Source organism: Lynx canadensis, chromosome C1 (genome assembly GCF_007474595.2).
Source record: "Lynx canadensis isolate LIC74 chromosome C1, mLynCan4.pri.v2, whole genome shotgun sequence".
In the NCBI taxonomy this organism is placed as follows: Eukaryota; Metazoa; Chordata; class Mammalia; order Carnivora; family Felidae; genus Lynx; species Lynx canadensis.
The window spans coordinates 106,752,492-106,774,640 of NC_044310.1; the positions used below are offsets into that span (position 1 = coordinate 106,752,492).

The 22,149-nt window shown below is 43.2% G+C and overlaps 1 protein-coding gene across 1 annotated transcript; it reads left to right on the forward strand.

Annotated features, from left to right (window-relative positions):
* Positions 1 to 257: 257 nt before the first annotated feature.
* CRCT1 (cysteine rich C-terminal 1) lies at positions 258 to 575 on the forward strand. The gene has a single exon (XM_030325320.1). It carries the CDS (start codon positions 258 to 260, stop codon positions 573 to 575), a length of 318 nt encoding a protein of 105 aa, XP_030181180.1.
* Positions 576 to 22,149: the final 21,574 nt, after the last annotated feature.

Consider the following 22,149-nt stretch of genomic DNA (forward strand, 5'->3'; position numbering starts at 1 on the left):
TCATTTTAGTCGGAGACAGTGGAAGCCCACTGACTCCGCAGACTGTTTCTTTGCCCTATGCCCATTTAAATCACTGGAAACACCTGGCTGGGGTGTGTTTGTTCCACTCTTTTCTCCCCTGCACTGGGCCAGGCTTGCTCGCTCATAGAGCCAGAGCGCTAAAGCCCTGAGTTCAGTAGTTGGGAGGAAAAGGCCTGCTCGCCTGTAAAAGGCTTCTTCTCGTCTTTCAGGTTCACCGTGACTAGCTGAGCCTCACCATGTCCTCCCAGCAGAGCACGGCTTCCGCCAAAGGCTTTTCCAAGGGGTCTGCCCAGGGTCCCTCTCCGTGTCCGGCTCCGGTCCCCGGCCCTGTGCCCGCAGCCTCATCCTCCTGCTGCGACTGCGGGGAGGGCTGCTGCGGCTCCGGCGGCTGCTGCGGCTCCGGGGGCTGCTGCGGCTCCGGCGGTTGCGGCTGCTTCCCCAGGAGGCGCCGCCGACAGCGCCGGAGTGGGTGCTGCGGCTGCTGCGGGGGTGGCAGCCAGAGGTCACAGAGCTCCAGCAATGCCCAGCGCCAAGGCTGCTGCGGAGGCTGCTGAGGCCCCTGCTGAGCCCTGCGGTTCCCCGCCCCCCGTGGAGTCCCGCCGCCTGTCACTTCGCTGTGCTCTCGCACGGGGCTGGGTCGGAGTGTTCCGCTTGTCAACCTACCTGCACCGGATATTCCGAGAGCTACCCTGTTCGCAGCCCCACCGAACACTCTGACCCCCCGTGTGATTATCCTCCCGGGAACCTAAATGCCATGGGTGGGATAATGGAGCCTACTGTCGGCAGGGGCTTGCACACAGTAGGTGCTTAATAAATATCCATGTCGTAATAAAGCTGCTACCTCCTGAGAACACTTTATTTCCTATTCTTTCTTTTGTGTGTTTATTATCATGTTCTGTTACCCCAACCACTCACTACCTTTCACTTAGCCCTGGGCTTGGCATGCATGAAAGGGAGAAAAGTCAAATTCATGCCTGAACAAGAGTGGCTTTCTGGTACTTAATTATGATAGCAGAAATCACGGTGGAGCCAGGCAGTGTTCTAAGGACTTGACGTGACATGCATGACCTCATGGCATTCTCACAATGACTCAGTGAGGTAGGTGCTGCTACCCCATTTTACATAAGAGAAACTGAGGATAAGTAACTTGCTCAGAATCTTTCAGCCAGTGCATGATGAAGACTGGGTGCCCCATTCCAGGGCTTATGCTCCTAACTGCTCTGCCTGGTTCCTGAAACCTTCCAGAGCCTTGGTTTGGGTCTGCAATTCTCTGAGGCTTTGGGATCAGGCAAGCCACACAGGATCATAGACCCACTACTTTCCTTGCTGGATGGGGAAACTTTTTCAAGTGGAAACTTCCAGGGGCCTGGGAAGCTCTCTCTCCAGGCCTCATCCATGCAGCTGAGGCCCCACCAGGAGCCATGGACATTTGGGACTCTGTGGGGTGGGGGATGGGCATGCTCAGAAACATGGGGTTGTCATTCTCTAGAGGTGGTTGTGATGGTGGTGGTGGGGTCATCCTGAGGTCTGAAACCCACACCTGTGGGCATTGATTTTATCCACTCATTTCAGGAAAGAGGAAACAAGAAGAAAGACATCCTCTGCAGGTGTTGACTGGTTCGAAATGGAGAAGGTGATAATAATGGTCGTAATGATAGGAACAATAGCTACCACTTATTGGGCACTTCCTTTGTTTTAGGCACAGGGCTAGGCACTTTCCATATATTGTCTCATCTAATCCCTGTGATAATCTCAAAATGTAGACTTCATTTCCTCCATTTTTTAAATCTGAGAAAATGGGTTCAGAGAGTTTCAGTGACTTGGCCAAAGTCACACAGCTAGTGAATGTCCAAGGCCCCTTGAAGGTGAGTGAGGGAGATGAGATTTGAACCAGTACCTGTCTGATTTCGAAGTCTGTGTTTTCAGATGCAGCATCATAATCTACTGCCTTCGAAGTCACTGTCATCCAGGGGAAGGCACACTCAGGCCTCTATGGACACACCCGCACTGCACTCATGGAAAATTGAAGCTTGGCTTCTTGGTACCGCTCCATCGGTAGCCCCATGACTAGCACGCTCTGTCATGGCATCCACCCAGCAAAAGTATTTGCTCAGAGGTGAGGTCAGAGATGGTTCATTGATTCATCCAGGATATTTAGAGTGGAGCCAATGACCCCCATTGGGAAGCCTCTGAAGGACAGCCCTGCTCTGGGTGGGAGGGCTCCTGCTTCCACCTCTGAGATTCTGTGATTCTCAGTGGAAGGTGACTTGTGGAAACTGTTTACAGATGGTATCACTTGTGGACCTGCCCTTCCCATATCCTTGATGTGTGTTGTAGCAACAAACCCCAGGCCTCGGTGGATGGGCGAGGTGGGAAGGGAACACTCAGAATAGACAGAGTGCAGCCAGACTGAAGGTGGGAGCTGATCCTTGCACAGGAAGCTGAGGCCCAAGTTTGGGGGAAGAAAGGCAGGGACTTACTGAGAGACATGTGCATCTGAATGGGAGTACACAGCTTTGTACCTGGGGCATATTTGTAAGGATCAAATGCCTGGCTGTGGGTGGTAGTACTGCCAAGCTCACGTATCCCTGGTCCCAGCAGGCTACATCAAGGGGGTTTGATGACAGAGATTTGGACATTCGAATAATAGTTTTATTATAGAAACATGGGGAGCTGCTCTGGATGGTCTGGAGCCCTGTACTCACAGCCCCCCAGCCTTTTCTAACTTCTGGCAGCAGGGAAAGCCATAGTGCCCGGCAGGTGCTCCCTGTGAGGTGGCAGCAGCCCCCCCCCCCCGGAAACGCAGGCTGGGATGCTGGCCTTCGGCGTTGTGAGGTCCTACCCAAAGTTGTCACTCAGTACATGGTGACAGCCAGAGTCAGATGTCTTACTATCTGTGGATAAGACAGTAACAAGGGCTTCAGTTTCAGCCAAAATTGTGTTATTATAATGGTAATGGTAACGACAGCTGTTTACATAGAAATCAGCAGGTTATAAGGTGTTATTACTTATCTCTTTTATGATTCTGTAAGATACATCTCTGTTTAACAGGCCCGTCTCCAAGAGTTCGTGACCCATCTGAGGTTATTCATCCAACAAGTGACAGTCTCTGGACAGGCCTTCTAATGCCTTCCAAGAGAGCCAAGAGCCACTTCTTTTTAACCTACACATTGAGATAATTGAATAACGTCCCCAATTAATTATTTAGGGACAGTGCATCCTTAGCATCCCAAACTATGCCAGGTACCTTTAGAGGTCAATAAATAAATGAATGCTTGTTAGTGCATCACATGTAAAGTGTTGTGCCAGACTAGTCTAGGAGATATGCAAGAGTATGTCTTGGCCTCAAGGAATTTGTAGTCTGATTCAGGAAATATGCTAAATAATCATATAAGGTATGAATGATAACATCATGTACAAGAAATGACTTCATATTCGAATGCTGACTATACTTAATAACACAAGAAGCATCGTAAGCTGAACATGGCATAGACAATGGCTATAGGGATTCGACTGAATTTAGACAAGGATTTGTCACAGAGCTTCACATGAGGCAAATTACTGTAGACTGGGTTATTCACGAGAACTTGTGGGAGGAGGGATCTGAGCTGGGTCTGAGGATGGGGGCACTTCAGAGAGGCTGGGATTCTTTGGTTCATTTACTCAAATGTGTCAGATGCTGTTCATGTGCTGGGGGCAGACAAACAATGAAACCATGTGGACCTGTGTGGACCCTGCCATGTGAATCTGTCCATGTGGACCTGCCATGGGGACTCACCTGTGTGGACCCTGCCTATGTGGACTCACTCCTGTGGGCCTGCCCATGTGGGCCTTCCGTGGGGACCCTATCCATGTAGATCCACCTATGAACCTGCCTGTGTGGATGTACCATGGGGACTCACCTTCTAGGGTAAAGACAGACAAGAAAGTGACAAGGAAAGATTATTTCACATGGTGAAAAATGCTATGATGAAAATAAAGAAGATGGAGTATAGACATTAAATGGAGGTGCATGGGGATTTTAGGTAAAGACCAGAGAAGGCCTTTCTTTTTTTTTTTTTTTTTTTGACGTTTATTTATTTTTGGGACAGAGAGAGACAGAGCATGAACGGGGGAGGGTCAGAGAGAGAGGGAGACACAGAATCCGAAACAGGCTCCAGGCTCTGAGCGGTCAGCACAGAGCCCGACGCAGGGCTCGAACTCACGGACCGCGAGATCGTGACCTGAGCCGAAGTCGGCCGCTTAACCAACTGAGCCACCCAGGTGCCCCGAGAAGGCCTTTCTGAGGAAGTACTATATGAGCAGAAAATGTGGGAGCCATTACACAGAGCAGGAAAGCCTGAGGCTACAGTGTTTGAGGGGTGCTCAGTTACATGGGTCCATTAAAGACTTTCACTACTAGGGAAGTCACTCAGAATTCCAGCTGGTGGGCACACAGATTTGATACTGAGATGGATCATATGTTGTGATCTGGGCATTATTTCACTTAATCCTCACAATTATTCCACAGCTAAGTTTCCCCCTACATTTTGTTGATAAGAAAGTTCAGACACACAGCTGTTAGGTAACCATTCTAAGGTTGTTGCACAGCTTATAACTGGCAGAACAGGGCTTATACTGGATATGTCCGTCTGTAAGCCAATATTCTGAACACTGAGCTATGGTATGAATTTCTGGGAAGCAGGGGAATAATTTCAAGTTTGAACAGAAGGAGGAGAAAGGAGATCCAACGGGGAGGTGGTGGTGTAGAAAGACTATCAGGACACATTCTCAGAGAAGGAGGGATGAAGCCAGCTCATAGAAGGTTTTGAGCAACAAACAAAGGAGTTGAGACTGTACATATTTATAGTGTGATGGTAGGAAAATGGCTTTGAAAGAAGTACTTTAGAAAGATAGCAGCTGGTCTACATAACCCTTAAAGTATTCTCTGACATGACCCTAAAATTAATTAGGCAGCACTGACTAGGATGCTCTAGAGGGAGAAGTGAATAGAGAGAATATAGAATATTGTATCTGTGGGAACGTGCAATAGGTCTGGCTTGAAATGAGGACACAAACTCAGTACATGGCAGTGTGTAAGAAAAGGATATGACAGATGTGGAAAGCATTTGTCTGGAAGGAAGAAAAAGAGACAGAATTGGGTGATGTATTGGGACCAAAGAAGAGTAAGTGGTTAGGGTGTCTCTGGGGTCTTGTGCCTAGTGACAGGGAAATGATGGTATCATTGACAAAGCAGAAAGTCAGGAGTGGTATGGGAGGAAGAGGGTAAGTTTGGTCCAGGACATGTTGAGTTTGAGATACTGACAAGACACAGGATGTGAGGCTGGAGCTGTAAGCATAGAATCCTTGAAAACTGAGGTAAACATATAGTAATAAGCCAAACAGAGGCGAACAAAATCCTTGGGAATAGATGTGGTCCCACCTAAACAGTGAAAATTATTGAGAGAACACAGACCTAATCTGTCATGTTCATTGGAGCAAACTCAGCATGAAAAACAGGGACTGGGACATTGAAAACACTCAATAAATATGTGCTAAGTGAGTGAGTGAATGAATGAATGGGCAACACTGAAAGTCAAGAGTTGAGTTGAGGGAGAAATTGAGCAGTTCAGAAGAGGTTGAGTTCCAAATGAAGAGGGCAAAAGTGATGAAGTCAGAGAAATTAGTCAAGATTTGGACTAGACAGTCTTTAAGTCTATTTTAAGGTATCAAGTTCTAGAAATCCAGGTGGAGGGGAGCCACAACAGGGCAGAGTTTCAGAAGCCAAAGGATGTCATCTAGATCAGGTTAGTCACACGGGACTTCCCTCCCATTGCAAGATCCATCTTGGCATCTTTAAAGGATTGAACAGTTATGGTAAGATTCCATCTGGCGGGATAGCAGTTTCATCTGGACCAGGTGGAACAGGTTGAACAGGAAAACTGGCATTCATAATGACTAAGGACAACATCCTCTCTTCTGTGAATGACATTGTAGCAGATCACAATGATTTGGCTCTGATAAATCCCAAGTATGTCAACTTGCCTCAGAATGTGTCCATCCCGGAAAAGCAAGTATCTCCTCTTGTCTTACAGACACTGCATCAGGGCAAGAGCTATGGCTTCTAATGTATCTCACTTAATGGTATATATCATTCCTAAGAATATACTAGGGGCACCTGGGTGGCTCAGTGGGTTGAGCGTCCCACTTTGGTTTAGGTCATGATCTTGTGGTTCCTGAGTTCAAGCCCCACAACGGGCTTGCTGCTGTTAGCCGGTCTGTGCAGAGCCCATTTTGGATCCTCTGTACCCCTCTCTCTGCCCCTTCCCCGCTTGCACTCTCCCCAAAATAAATATTTAAAAAAAGAATATATCTTTGCCAGTAATGTAGTTATCTCAACTCTGCATGTTTAGAAACTTAATTTTCAGTCTTCAAAGGCTATTTTTAATGTGTATTAAATGTGATTATGTGCACCCAAAAGTTAGACATTAACTCCTTCCTCTATCCCCCTCCTCTCAGTGATTTTGTTCACTAATAACTGCAGTCTTTCATTAATTAAAAATTTATTGGCCACTTACAATATGCTAGGTACTGTATAATATAAGCAAGTAACTCAATTTCCAGTAGTGGGAGAGGGAGTCAAATATCACATTACAGTGTAATGTGATAAGTGCTTGATGTCAGCACATGAAATTTGCACCACAGAAGTGGAAATGCTCATTCTGCTGAGGGATTGGCAAAAGGTACTGCTTCAGTTTGGACCTGAAGAATGTGTAGGAGTTTTCCAGGCTGAGAGGATGAGAAAAAATGTTTAAGTTAAAGTAAACAACTTTAAGTGCAAGGGCCGGAGAGGTGAGCATGTGTTTTGTAGCAAAGAGTTTGGCATGGCTGGAGCTCAAGGAAGTCTGGGCAGGTGAGATTATACAGCTGGTCAGGGAATAGATAAGGCAGGGCCTTGTACAACTACCCATGGCTGCTGGAACTTTATCCTGAAGTCATGATGAACCTTGACATTTGGGGGCTCATTAGTTCTCTCCCCTGTTTGCAAACATACTAAAGTTATCTTGGCTTAAAAATGGGGCATTATCTTCACCTCTAGCTATCACGCTCAACTATCTTCTACTGTCTTCCCCAAATTTCAAAGAGTGCCATTCATTGTTGTATCTTGTGTTTATATATCTTTTTTAATCTCACTGACTAATGCTGTCCCATCATCCATTATGCTAGATGGCTTCACTCCAGGGTTACCAGGTGGTTTTTTCCCCAGGGCCCAGGACACTAACCCTCATGCAGCATTCCCACTGTTGATCAGCTTCTGTCCCTCCCTTCATGACACTGCCCTTCCCTCAGGGCTTTCTGATCCTTTGGACTTTTTCTTTACAGTTTCTTCTCTCTTCTTCTCCTAGCTCCACTCTACATTTGCACCTGATAACTTCAGTTCAACCTACAGCCATCTGACTTTCTCTTTCTATAGAGAAATCTTATTAATTCACTAGTTCCTCACACTTCTATCGAGGCCCTAATATGTGTGGGGCTCTTGGTCAGGATTTCAGACAGAAATATGGAGTCTGGATGATTCCTTTACTTGGATGTCTCCAAAATCTTTATCTCCAGCCATGACATGTCCTGCAAATTACAGATAAAAAAGTCTCCAATTCTCATAGAAAGGTCTCATTTGGATATCTCAGACACACCTCATATTAAACATAACTACCTGGCAAACTATTTTTTTCCCTTCATATTTCTTTACTTCAGATGGTGGGGCCATTGTCACCATCTACATTCACAACTGCAGTGAAATATTTGATTTCTTCCTTTCCCTTGATTTTGTATCTAACCAGTCACCAAGCTATGTTGCTTTTTCCTTGCCAGTGGCTTTCCTTTCTGCTCTTTTCTTTTTATCTAGGCCACCATTATCTTTAATCCTCAACAGAAAATGGGCAGGAAGTTTGGAAGAAAGGGATCTATTAAGAAATCTATCCTGTGGTGTCAGAGGGCACTGGAGTTGAAAATCTTAATCCACACCTACCTATGGTGGGAATAAGCCACCTATTGTGGGATCAGGACTCAGTTCCACATCTGCTAGACAGTTCTTTACACTTACACACTCTGGAACAGTTAAATACCTAATTGTCCTCTAATTGCACTCTAATTGTCCTCATTTTGCATTACATTCATTGCCATCATTACTTCTACTATTTTATACTGTCAATGCTTCTTTGTTTCTATCCACATTTCACCTCCCTGCCTCCCTCCTCACCATTGCCTGCCTCAGGTCATTCTTTCTGGATTCAATTTCTTTCTTCCTGAAGTAAATACTTTGGTATTTCTTTTAGCTACTATATTAGTAGTAAAACCAATCTTCATCTGAAAATATCTTAATTTGGTCCTCACCCAGTGATAGTTTAGCTAGATTCCAGGTTGACATATGTGGTCTTGGATTACTTTGAAGATCTTGTTTTTACTATTTTCTGACACTAATGGTTGAGAAGGATTCTGTTGGCCTGTCATTTCTGAGGTAATTGGTTTCATATTTCTGGTGTTTTTTACAATTTTCCCTTGAGATTTGTTTCTGAGGATTCATGACTTTCATTAATTCTTGAAAATTTATTTATTTTATTTTTTATTTTTTTAATGTTTATTTATTTCTGAGACAGAGAGAGACAGAGCATGAGTGGGGGAGAGGCAGAGAGAGAGGGAGACACAGAATCTGAAGCAGGCTCCAGGCTCTGAGCTGTCAGCACAGAGTCCAATGCAGGGCTTGAACTCACAAACTGTGAGATCATGACCTGAGCTGAAGTCAGTCACTCAACTGACTGAGCCACCCCGGTGCCCCAATTCTTGAAAATTTAGAGCCAATATCTCTTCAAATATTTTTCTCACTCACTCATTCTTTTTTTTTTTCTTTTTTTGTCTCCTCTTTCAGGAACTCTTACTGGATGCATGTAGAAATTTTACATTTTATATTCCAGAAACCACTGCCTTCTAAATTATTTCAACGTATCTATCTTCCAGTTCATGATTTCTCTTTTTGGTTCTTTTAAAAATATATTTCGTGCCACCTGCTTATTCCACTAGCTATTCTTTCTTCTTTCTACACTAATAAAACTCATATTTTTCAGTTGGGGCCATAGGTGTCCAGAATAAATATTGCAGCCTCCCTTGCAGCTAAGTGTGACAATATGACACAATTCTGGACAATGTGATGCCAGTGGAAGTATTTTTGGGATTCTTTTTTAAAGGATAGACCCATAATCTTTCCCCTTTTTGTTCTTCATCCTTCCTTCTTCTCCCTGCTTTGACTGTATATTGATGGCTGGAACTGTGTATTGAACCAAAAGAGTAAGTGTCACCCCATAGGTGTTGCAAAGAAAGGTAGAAGACAAATCACTCTTAGACCACATGTGTGGTATACTTTAGATTAATGGAAAACTAATATGAAGCACATGCTCATGGCTATAAATTTTAAAGGTTTATTCTCTCCTTCTACTCCCACCATAAGCCCAGAGGAAGGCAGGCAAGTTTCCTTGTGTCTTGTTTGCTTCCAACATTGTGTCTTTTTCTCTATGACCTTAGATTTCAAACCTCTAGAAAGTGAATCTCTTTGCTCTCAGGCAGCTGCCATATCCACTTATGGACTTCCTAATCTGGTTTTGGTTTTTAATTCTTCTTTAAATTATGGAACTTCAGAATTTTTTTTCTTTACTTTCTTGCAAGCATAGATATGCATCAAAAGGATATTCATTCTATTTTATCTAAAACTTGAGGTGGTTAACAGTAAATATTTTAGAGTTTTCTAATAAGCAATATTGCCAGAACTGGTAGCTGGTTCTTTGAAAGTTCTAGGTTGTCTTGTCTGTGTTATGAGAAATCAAGGGAAAGAACTTCTGCTTTGCTTAGAAGCAAGCATGCCCTGGGGAGGGATCAGTGGTTCTCGACTGAGGGAACCTCAAAGGGAAGCTAAAACCCAGTGACTAATTACTGATTTTAATTCCATTGCTACAGGAGGCTGATTTCTTATACTCTAAGACTTGGAGCTTCTTGGGTACAGTGGCTGTGTCCTATACATTTTCCCTGTCTACTCAGCACTTTGATTTTTATATAGAAGTTGCTCAAAAGCAACTGTTGATTGATTGTCCTGACAGCATAAACGCTATAATTTAATCCTTGCTTTGTACTTTGTACTCATCAGAAAATTACATCAAGGTGTGGTGCATTCTCAGTACAAAGCAGCACATTAACCCTGCACTCCACCCAGTCCAGAAACACAGGGAAGATGCCTGGGATCATTTTTGACATCATATCCATTCTGTAACTAATTCACAATCAATAATAAAGAAGAGATGATGATTGTATTACCTATTTAGTTAAAAGTATGCTTTAAAAAAACTTCTAGACATAGATAGTCTAAAATTCACAACATCTTTGGCACTTGGGATTATTAGAGATCATGTACCCAAGTTCTGTTGCCTGTCCCTTGAGAGGCCATTACTGAAGAGACTAGTTTTTTGTTTTTTGTTTTTTTTTAACTTTTTTATTTTTTATTTTTGGGGGAGAGAGAGACAGAGTGTGAGTAGGGGAGGGGCAGAATAAGGGAAGACACAGAATCCAAAGCAGGTTCCAGGCTCTGAGCAGAGCCTGGCGCGGGGCTTGAACTCACGAGCCGTGAGATCATGACCTGAGCCAAAGTCAGAAGCTCAACTGACTGAGGCACCCAGGTGCCCCTGAAGAGACTAGTTTTGACTGAAAAGGAATATGAACTTTACTCAGGAGGTTGGCCACCTGGGGAGAAAGGCAGACTCTTGTCCAAAGATCACCTCTGAGGTTTCAGCCTGGCTCAGGGTTTTTTTTAAGGGGTTTAGAGAAGTTAATCAGCAAAGGGAGTGCAGTGGCCTGCAACATTTCTTGATTTCGTGGGACCTTGATGATACCAGCTACATCAAAGGTCTGGTTTCTGTTTTGTGATGTGCAGGAAGACTCTGTTCTTTCTGCAAAGGAGGGCAAGGTCTACAGATGCACAAAGGGAGGTCAGTGAGATCATTTATGTGACCTAAAAGAAGAAAAACATTTTGCTAGAAAAATTGCTTGGTTAATCAGAAAGCTGAGGCAGCTTCAAACAGACTTGCTGGCCTCTGTGGCCTGGGAAGATTCTGGTTCTTCACTCTCCAAGGCCAGTGGTCTGCAAATCTCAAAGAAAATAAATTACTCTGTTACAAACCCAGGGTCTTAGGCCAGCAAGTAAGGAGTATGTTATCTGGGCGCAAGTTAACCCATAAGACCAGCTGGAGTGCTGTTACAGTATGTCTCTCAAATTTCCTCTAAATCTGCAGATGTCCCCTCCTCTTTCACATCATTTATTCTTTTTTTAATGTTTATTTAGTTTTTTTGAGAGAATGAGAGAGAGAGAGAAAGACAGAGCATGAGCAGGGGAGGGGCAGAGAGAGGGAGACAGAATCCAAAGCAGCCTTCAGGCTCTGAGCTATCAGCACAGAGCATGATGTGGGGCTTGAACTCATAGAGTGTGAGATCATGACCTGAGCCGAAGTCAGCAGCTCAACTGACTGAGCCACCCAGGCACCCCTCACATCATTTACTCTTTAGAGAAATAGATTATGTGCCTTGAAGAATTTCTCAAATTTTGATTTCAGCTAATTGTGTCTCTCTGCTGCCATTTAACTCTCCTGTGACATTCTCATAGTCAGTAGTATCTCTTGTGATTAGATCCAGAAGCTTAAATTCGTGTTCTTTTTGTGTGTGTGGCAAACATTCTCAGGTGAGATGTTAGGTGCTTCTTCTTGCACCACACAAGAGGCACATGCCATCTGAACATTCTACTTTAGGGATGTTAAGATTGATCTGTGGGGTTGGGTGGTATTTGTACCACCCATCCATTTATTTTAAAATTCTCTATAACCCTTTCTCCTAATTCTATCAGTATATATTGGTGATTGTTGCTGGAACCATTCTTTTATTCTTTTTTTTTTTTTTGAGTTAATAAAAACTCAATTTCTGATTTTTCTATCAGAAATTTTTCTATCGTTCATTCTCCATTTATTAACTACTATTCTTTTATCAAAATCAACTTTCTTCATTAACCATGTGGTAACCTGAAATACAGTTTACATACGAAAGACAGAATAAATGCTAAATTCTTTCTCTTGCCAATTATCAGAATAATGAGTTGGTGGCCAGGCAATTTCCAAAGATAACTGTGTTTTTTTTAAGGAGTATTATTTTGGACATGTGGATTTCTATATTTTTTTTTTTAATTTTTTTTTTCAATGTTTATTTATTTTTGGGACAGAGAGAGAGACAGAGCATGAACGGGGGAGGGCCAGAGAGAGAGGGAGACACAGAATGGGAAACAGGCTCCAGGCTCTGAGCCATCAGCCCAGAGCCCGACGCGGGGCTCGAACTCACGGACCGCGAGATCGTGACCTGGCTGAAGTCGGACGCTTAACCGACTGCGCCACCCAGGCGCCCCAAGGATTTCTATATTTTTGATGTGACTTGACCAATTGCAATTGATCACTTGCAAAAAAGAAAAATTTGATTTTCCAATTGTCCCATTTTTAAAACTTCCTATGCTTTTTGACACTGCCCAGTAGCTTTCTTGCCTTCTGATGTAGTAAGATGTCCCGGGGTCATCGTATGTATCATCTCAGTGTAGCCTTGGAAAGTTCTCCAAGAAGCCCACTTTCTTTTTTTTTTTTTTAATGTTTTTTTTTTTTCAACGTTTTTATTTATTTTTGGGACAGAGAGAGACAGAGCATGAACGGGGGAGGGGCAGAGAGAGAGGGAGACACAGAATCGGAAACAGGCTCCAGGCTCCGAGCCATCAGCCCAGAGCCTGACTCGGGGCTCGAACTCCCGGACCGCGAGATCGTGACCTGGCTGAAGTCGGACGCTTAACCGACTGCGCCACCCAGGCGCCCCGAAGCCCACTTTCTTTTAGTAGAAATGGTATTTAGAGGCCTTAATATGGTCGCTATTGATGAAAATACTGCTAAGTTTTTATTGATGCTGGTCTTTTTAGTGGACAACACTAGGGAATACATTTTTTTTCAAAAACATGAATGAAAGATATTTCAATTCAAATTAACATTAACATATATGCCTGTTCATATTATTCTTGTATCTTTTTCTTCTTATGCTGAAAGTTTGGTTCTTTTTTGTTTTATCCTACAATATAGCCGTAATATTCTCCAAGCGATGATGCCAATATTAGTATTAGAGACAAGATAATTTAGTGCTCTGTGAGGTTTCTTTGAGCTTGGGATATAGATGCGTAGTCAAAATACTGTGTTTTAAAGTTAGTTGAAGTAATTCTTTTCTCAGTGTAGATATGTCATCAGCCTCATGGACATTTAGACACTGTAGGGGAAGGAGAATATTCCTCCTTTCCTCCCAGGTTCTTTTTAAAAATTATCTCTTTTTTTTATTGAAGTATAATTAACATACACTGTTATATTAGTTTCAGGCACACAACATAGGGATTTAACAATTCCATACCACTACAGTCCTCCGCTCTACCAACTGAGCTATCGAAGTCTCCTCTAGGGATTTAACAATTCCCTGCATTATTCAGTGCTCATCATGATAGGAATAGTCTTAATCCTCCAAGGTCTCCTAGGTGGTTTAGAAAGAAAAAGTGATATGAGACAGACTAACAGGCAAAAAAACCTGAAAATTTTATTATATGCACATGGAGGCCCTATAATGCAACTGAGACCCAAAGAAATGACCAAAGTGGGCAGTTTTTAAACATTTTAGGCAAAGAGACAATAAATCTGTGAGGAATTAACAGGATCAATAAAGCAGATGTTTGGGGGCTTCAATTTGTAAAGAATTCTAAGTAGAATCCAGCCTGAGGTAGATTAGAAACAACAACAACAACAACAACAACAACAAGGTTTGTTTCTACGACTTTCTCGGCCTTAAAGTCTTTATCTCTGGTGAGAAGCATGTGCTTTTACTTCTCAGCGCAGGGAGGGTATCTTTCATGTGGGAGATGTGTTTCCTGCTTTCAGGATGGGGTGGTGGGGGGTCAGAGGAGGGTCTGAGTGTCCCAGCACCAGCTGCCTCCCAAGTAGTTCCAGTTCAAAACCACCAGTATGCCTCCAGTGCATTTCGGGTGGCCTGCTCTTGACCCCACCACACATTTGTTGTAGTTTGTTTTCACTGTTGAGAGAGTTTTAAATTTCATACTTCTGTTTTTAATCATGTATTAAGTATTTGCATTATTCTGAAGTCAAAACTATAGAGCAAGTCACAGTTGGTGAGGTCAGGCTTCTTTCCTTGTCCCATTTCCCTATTCCACATGTAATATTTTTATTACTTTTAGGTTAACCCACAGTTTCTTTAACTCTTACTTCTAGTACTTTTATGTAGGCAAGAAAGTGATTATCAGCATCATTGTTTCCCTTATGGAGGAAGCATTGCCCTTTAGACTAAGTACCTTGGGACTGAATTCTGAGCTTCTTCCCCAGCCACATACCCCCTCTGCAGGCTCCCCAAGTTTCATCAGAGACCCAGCCATCTGGTTACCCTTAGGGTAGCCATCAAAATTAAAACAGATTTCTTGCTTCAGTGATTACTCCTACTCTAGAATTACGTAAAATAAGTATGCCAGCTATATTTAGACTCCAGGTGGTGCTTGGTGTCTGGAGTTAGAAAAACACATGAGTAAATATGTGTGAATAAGCATCTGCATATTCGTGTGTGTGTGTGTGTGTGTGTGTGTGTGTGTTGTTAGGGAAACAGATTATCCCCCAAAGCCGTCATTTTCTGCTAAAACCTACTATGGTAATGTGGAATAGTACACAAAAGCATCATCCCTGGAATCACCCTTCAGGCAAATGTGGGGACCATTTAGAAGAGGAAAGTAGATTTGAAATGAATGAGGATGACAGTTCAGAAGACAACATAGCAGAGCCTGTGCTGTCCCAGGTATAGTTTGGATGCATTTCACAGTAGAAATTCCCCAAATGTTCCCTGACTTTATACTGACTGTAGGTTTATTATTTTTCTTTCTAATTCAATTTAATTTCAAATTGGATTGAAAACTAAGAAAAAAAGAGGAACTATAACTTCCTTTACTGGGTGAGTGTACCAGTATGACAGAGTTATGACCATACTGTGTTGTTTAACACCAAAGTGTTTCTCTTGACTTCCATCTGCCCGCTCACTCACTACAGACCTGGGGAAGCAGAGGGGCAGAGGTAGCCAAGGCTGGACAAGGAGACACATGCCACTTTTTTCCAAGGTGATCACTCAAAACCTGAGGAAGCCTCTCCCCTGCTTTACTCTGCTCCTAAGACGTGGAGAGGCAGAAGGTTTTTTGTAGAAAGGGGCTTGATGCAGGCTCAGTATAGAGCCAAAAAATGAGGTGGCTTTCCCACCATCCCTTATCTGCTCAGAAGGGATTCAAGGAAGCATCCCCAGAACCTTTGAGTTGGTTTGTTTGAAATAAGATTTCAAGAACTGAGTGCTTAGCAGTCATAGGGAAATTCACATGTATGCAACAGAATTAAGAGGTTTGCTTTTTAAAAAACAAAAGTGATACCATGTCCATGGAAGGCCATGAGCAGCTGCACATGTGAGCTGGACTGGAGAGGTCACCTTTGAGATTAGGGTCTGGGACAGGCTTTATTTGTTCTGGGCAATGTAGGCCAATCTGGGTCAAGCTTCTGGCTTTGCTGGGAGCTGCTGGAATGGTCCCCCTCCTGGATCACAGCAGGACCAAAGGGAAGCTGCAGGTGGGTGACAGTCCCTCTTCTCTTTCCTTTTTGTTAAGGCACTGCCCTTTCCCTCATAGTGGGCAGAAGAGGGGGGTCACTGCTTCAAGTGACCAGGGAAGAGCAGAGATGTCTGTTTCTTCACTGATGACATGAGGGGGGTGGACACTTAGCCCTACTTCTTCTGGGCCAGGATATATGAAGACCCCTCAAACCCTAGGAATCCATCCGGCCTACTTAAAAAATAAAGTTCTTTTCTTTTTTTTATTTATTATTTTAATGTTTATTCATCCCTGAGAGAAAGAGACAGAGTGCAAGAGGGGGAAGAGCAGAGAGAGGGAGATATAGAATCTGAAGCAGGCTTCAGGCTCTGAGCTGTCAGCACAGAGCCCAACATGGGGCGGAACTCACAATCAGTGAGATCATGACCTGAGCCGAATTCGTACGCCCAACTGACTGAGCCACCCAGGCGCCTCTAAAGTTATTTTCTTATAAAGTAATGCACATTGACTAAATTTCAAAGACGGTGGAAACATGGAAAGTACTGTTTGTGCAAATACAAAATTGACCTAAGTTAAGTCAATGTTGTTTTTTCTAAGTATATGTTGTTTTTTCACATTACACAGTGAGAATCTGTCCATCTTTAAAAGTGGTTTCAATGAGCAAGAATTCATCCATCCACTCATCCATAAAATTCAGTGTCCTTTATTTTTGGACACTGAAGCAAGTTTTACTTTACTGCTCCCCTAAAGAATGTGTCACATATTTAAAAGGTTTGCAGTTGATTTAACCGGGAGCATTTTCCTATGAAGAGTTACTATTCTGTCAAATCCAATGACTTTTTTTTAAATATAAAATTTATTGTCAAATTGGTCTTCTGTTGATTTTCTCAGGATCCACATACGAATGAAAACATATGGTATCTGTCGTTCTCTGCCTGACTTATTTCACTTAGCATAACACTCTCCAGTTCCATCCACATTGCTACAAAAGGCCAGATTTCATTCTTTCTCATTGTCAAGTAGTATTCCATTGTATATATAAACTACATCTTCTTTATCCATTCGTCAGTTGATGGACATTTAGGCTCTTCCCATAATTTGGCTATTGTTGAAAGTGCTACTATAAACTTTGGGGTACAAGTGCCCCTATGCATCAGCACTCCTGTATCCCTTGGATAAATTCCTAGCAGTGCTATTGCTGGGTCATAGGGTAGATCTATTTTTAATTTTTTGAGGAACCTCCACACTGTTTTCCAGAGCGGCTGCACCAGTTTGCATTCTTACCAACAATGCAAGAGGGTTACCGTTTCTCCACATCCTCTCCAGCATCTATATTTTCCTGATTTGTTCACTTTAGTCACTCTGACTGGCATGAGGTGGTATCTTAGTATGGTTTTGATTTGTATTTCCCTGATGAGGAGTGAGGCTGAGCATCTTTTCATGTGCCTGTTGGCCATCTGGATGTCTTTTTTAGAAGAGTGTCTATTCATGTCTTCTGCCCATTTCTTCACTGGATTACTTATTTTTCAGGTGTGGAGTTTGGTGAGTTCTTTATAGATTTTGGATACTACTTCTTTGTCCAATATGTCATTTGCAAATATCTGTTCCCATTCCGTTGGTTGCCTTTTAGTTTTGTTGATTGTTTCCTTTGCTGTGCAGAAGCTTTTTATCTTGATGAGGTCCCAATAGTCCATTTTTGCTTTTAATTCCCTTGCCTTTGGAGATGTGTCGAGTAAGAATTTGCTGTGGCTGAGGTCAGAGAGGTCTTTTCCTGCTTTCTCCTCTAGGGTTTTGATGGTTTCCTGTCTCACATTCAGGTCCTTCATCCATTTTGAGTTTGTTTTTGTGAATGGTGTAAGAAAGTGGTCTAGTTTCATTCTTCCGCATGTTGCTGTCCAGTTCTCCCAGCACCATTTGTTAAAGAGACTGTCTTTTTTCCATTGGATATTCTTTCCTGCTTGGTCAAAGATTAGTTGGCCATACATTTGTGGGTCCAATTCTGGAGTCTCTATTCTATTCCATTGGTCAATGTGTCTGTTTTTGTGCCAATACCATGCTGTCTTGATGATTACAGCTTTGTAGTAGAGGATAAAGTCTGGGATTGTGATGCCTCCAGCTTTGGTTTTCTTCTTCAATATTACTTTGGCTCTTCGGGGTCTTTTGTGGTTCCATAGAAATTTTAGGATTGCTTGTTCTAGCTTCGAGAAGAATACTGATGCAATTTTGATTGGGATTGCATTGAAAGTATAGATTGCTTTGGGTAGTATTGACATTTTGACAATATTTATTCTTCCAATCCATGAGCACAGAATGTTTTTCCATTTATTTGTATCTTCTTTAATTTCCTTCATCAGCTTTCTATAGTTTTCAGCATACAGATCTTTTACATCTTTGGTTAGGTTTATTCCTAGGTATTTTATGCTTCTTGGTGCAATTGTGAATGGGATCAGTTTCTTTATTTGTCTTTCTGTTGCTTCATTATTAGTGTATAAAAATGCAACTGATTTCTGTACGTTAATTTTGTATCCTGTGACTTTGCTGAATTCATGTATCATTTCTAGCAGACTTTTGGTGGAGTCTATCAGGTTTTCCATGTATAATATCATGTCATCTGCAAAAAGTGAAAGCTTAACTTCATCTTTGCCAATTTTGATGCCTTTGATTTCCTTTTGTTGTCTGAAATCCAATAACTTTTTAAGCTTTTTGGACACGCTGCTAAATTGGCCACTACCACTGCCGTGAGTTTGTCCATTCCTGACAAACTCAAGTGCCCGGAATCTGGTAATTACAAAAAGACAGGTGGAAAGAAAATATTTTTGTTGCTTATTGAAGTTGAACATATTTTCATGTTTTTGTCCATTTACAATTCCTCTGTGATTACATTTGTTCTTTCTCAGTATTTCAAAATTGTGAAGTAATTTTTATTCCTTAATATGTTAGGACTTTTTGCATTTGTGCTATATGGGAGTTGTGTAGCACTAATGATATGTAAAGTATTAATGTTGGGGAATAAATACCCTAAACATTTTTACTCTGTCATTTCCTTTTTTAAACTTTGTTAGGGTGATTTTTGCCGCTGGGAGATGCAAATTGTCTGGCCAGGTGGGGCTGCTCCCCACTGAGGTGGAAGCCAGCTCTGGGGAGGGACTGAGGAACACCCACCGCAGATGGCCACTAGGGGGCTCTCATCACCCAGGACATAATGGCTTTGACTCACTACCGGGGTGGTTGCAACAGTCAGGAACTCCAATGCGGAAGAGGGGCAGCACCCTAGAGTACTTGTTGTTAGAACTCGAAGCAGGAAAAGAATTTAGCATCCACTGTTCTCTCTCCCCTGGGAAACCCCTCTCCCCAAGTCCAATCATCAACAACTGCCTACATGCTTCCTGAATTCACTTGGCATCCCTCCTTCCCTAATGTTCACTGCCTCCCTTGGGTCACAATCATCTCTTTCAGGCAGTACTGTGGTAGCCTTCTTGGTGCCTTCCCGCTGTGCTGCCATTTTTGTCCCCAGCCCTTCCCCATGGAAGTTGCTTATTAAAAAATAAAGAAAAACATATATTAGATTTGACTGTCCCTCTGCTTTAAAATACCCATGGTATTTGGAATGAAACCCAAATTCTTGACCTTGGCCCCACAGTCCTATGTGACTGGTGCCTTGTCTGCCTCATTTTCCCGACTTGGCCTCTCCACGTTCTTGACACTGGCTCCCTTTCTGTTCCTAGAACATGCCGAGCCTGTTTATATTTTTGTGGCAGTTTCCTTGGTAGTTTTTGACGAGTGGTTTGACTTGAGCTCCCAGAAGTGTTATCTGCCATGAGGCCAATGAGACTGTACAAAGAAGAGGGAGAGACACAGGTTCTGGGCACTGTCTGGTAAGACCTGGCAAGGACCTAGCAAGGCTACAGACTCTGGAGATGAAGAGGAGGGGTGGGTGTGTGAGTCCTCCTAGAGGCTGACCACTGACTCTCTATGGGTTGCTGGGTATGAGGGATGGCAAACTCTGAAATCACTGTAGGATTTCAGGACCTGTAACTGAGACTCTGTGTCAGTAACAGGACTTGGGAAGAGCTGGTATGGTGGGAGAAGAGAAGAACTGAATTCTACTTACTGACTGGTTGCTGATGTTATAACAACAACAACTACTACTATTTACTAGTGCTAGATACTGTGCTTTGATGCTTTTATCTCAATTACTTTTTGCAGCACTCACTAGGGAGGAGGAGCCAAAAGTGTCTCTTTAGGAATGAAGAACTAGTTGAGAGAAGTTAAATAATTTGTCCAGGCTCAGTGTTTAAAAAATAGCCGAATTGGGAATAAAACCTGGAAATTGACCCTAAAGGTCTTACACAGGCTCCCTACCTCCCAGTGATTCTAAGCATTCTACACCTTTGTAAATCTCACGATGACTTCAAGCTGAGCGTATCTAAGGGCTGCACTTGTTAGTGTCCCCCAAAACCAGTATGTCATCCCGTATTCTTCATTCAAGGATGAAGTAACACCCTAGTCACCCTCGCAGGCTTGAGGCCTAAGGGTCATGCTTGATTCCTCCCTTTCCCTAACCTCTTAGCCTCCAGTCAGGCATGAAATCCTGCCATTTCTGTCCCAAACTGCTCTGTCACTGAGCTGTGTGCCAGACACGTCTCAAGCCCCTCCTCCCTTTTCTCCTCCCTCTGGTCACTACTGCGTTTTGCCCTTCACTCTCTTCATCTGCCTTGGAGCCAATAAAAATACCCAGGAATTAGGAAGCAGTAAGGAGGTCAAAGAAGCCCTTCAATGACAAGAGGAGTCCTTGTCATAGAATCAGAGGTCAGGAGGGGAACACAGGCTCTTTTAGCACAATAAATTCCAAGTTTGAGTGCAGAGAGGTAAGACTCATGTACAGGGACAACAGAAGTTGGAACAGCCTTGTCACCTGGGCCTGGTGACTTTCCATGTGAGGGACAGCCTATGCGTCCTCCTCATGTCCAGCTCCAGTACTTTCCTGGATGGGGTTAAGATATTCCCCCAGAAGGATCCAGGAAGCCCTGCCTCTGCCTCTTAGACCTGCTAGTTCTCACTGACTTGTTCAAGTATGAATATGTGCCAAGCACTTGCAAGTTGCTGGCAATTCTAGGAGGACTCAAACTGTTTTCTAGGATCTCATGGTTGCAGTGAGCACATGTGGAACTACTGAAGTAAAATGTAATGTTTGAAGTGCCACAGCTTCACACAGGCCTCTGTGGTGCTCAGCATGAAGGAGAGGTGAGTGCAGGGTGTACTGTCCCCTGCATGCGGCTGGCGATGCCCTCTCCCTGCATAATCACAGGTGGCAGGGGGAGGGTGGAGGGAGGGTGTAACTCCAGCTTTCCCTGAGGGGTGCTGATGTCTTCTCTGCTCGGGCCCACCGATTTCCCTGAGGTGGGGAGAACATGCCTTCGTCTTCCTCTTCATTCGAAGTCAGTCACTGCACCCTATGCAGAGGCCGGGCTAGGCTCTGCATGTGGGGGAGGGGAGCACTAAGCAGGTGGGCGTGGGGAGGGCACTGGGGAGTCAGAACCAATGGTGTGGGATTAGAGACCTCATGGTTTCACAGGACTGATGGCCACCACCAGATCTACTCTAACCAAACCTAACGTTTTCCTCAGACTGAGATCTTCCCTGAATTTATCAAAGCTATGCTGGTGTCTACTAAAAAACCAGGGCTCTCAAGTAAACAGAAACAAATCGTAATTTGAGGCCATGCTTTTCAATCTTGGAACATCAGTGTGTGTGTGTGTGTGTGTGCGCACACGAGGCATATGTGCACATGTGTGTTGTGTGTTCATGTGTGCATATGTATTACGTATGAAGCATATATATATTATGTGTGGTGTGTGTAGTATCTGAGCCATGACTCAACAACTTTATACCCCTTGGCTGAGTACCACCTAAGGATTTCTTGTGCTTTAGGGTGGCAAATGGCCTCTCTATGCTGTGAATCTAGAGCCTGCTGTAGTGCGAGTCCCATACCTATGTCTTCGAAAACTCCTAGCTCCAATAGTTGAGCCGGGCTGTGTATTTCAGAGCAGATCTGACATCAACTCTGTCTTATGCACTGTGTTTGGTACCTTTATCTTCCTAACATCTAAGGAACTAGTTTTCCATTAATGTTGGAGGAGAAATTGATTTCTACTTTGTCATTTCTCAAGAGCATTTCCCACCCAAAGCTTAATTTTGTGGAAGTATTTGGCACTGTGCCAGTTTGGCTTTACCTCAGGCTCTATCATGTTTTTTCTTTATTTCTTCTTTTATTATGATAAAATATACGTCAACATGAAATTTCCCATTTTAGCCATTTTTAAGTGTACAATTCAGTGGCATTAAGTACATTCACAATGTTGTGCAATCATCTCTACTATTCATTTCCAGAACTTTTTTTTATCACCCCA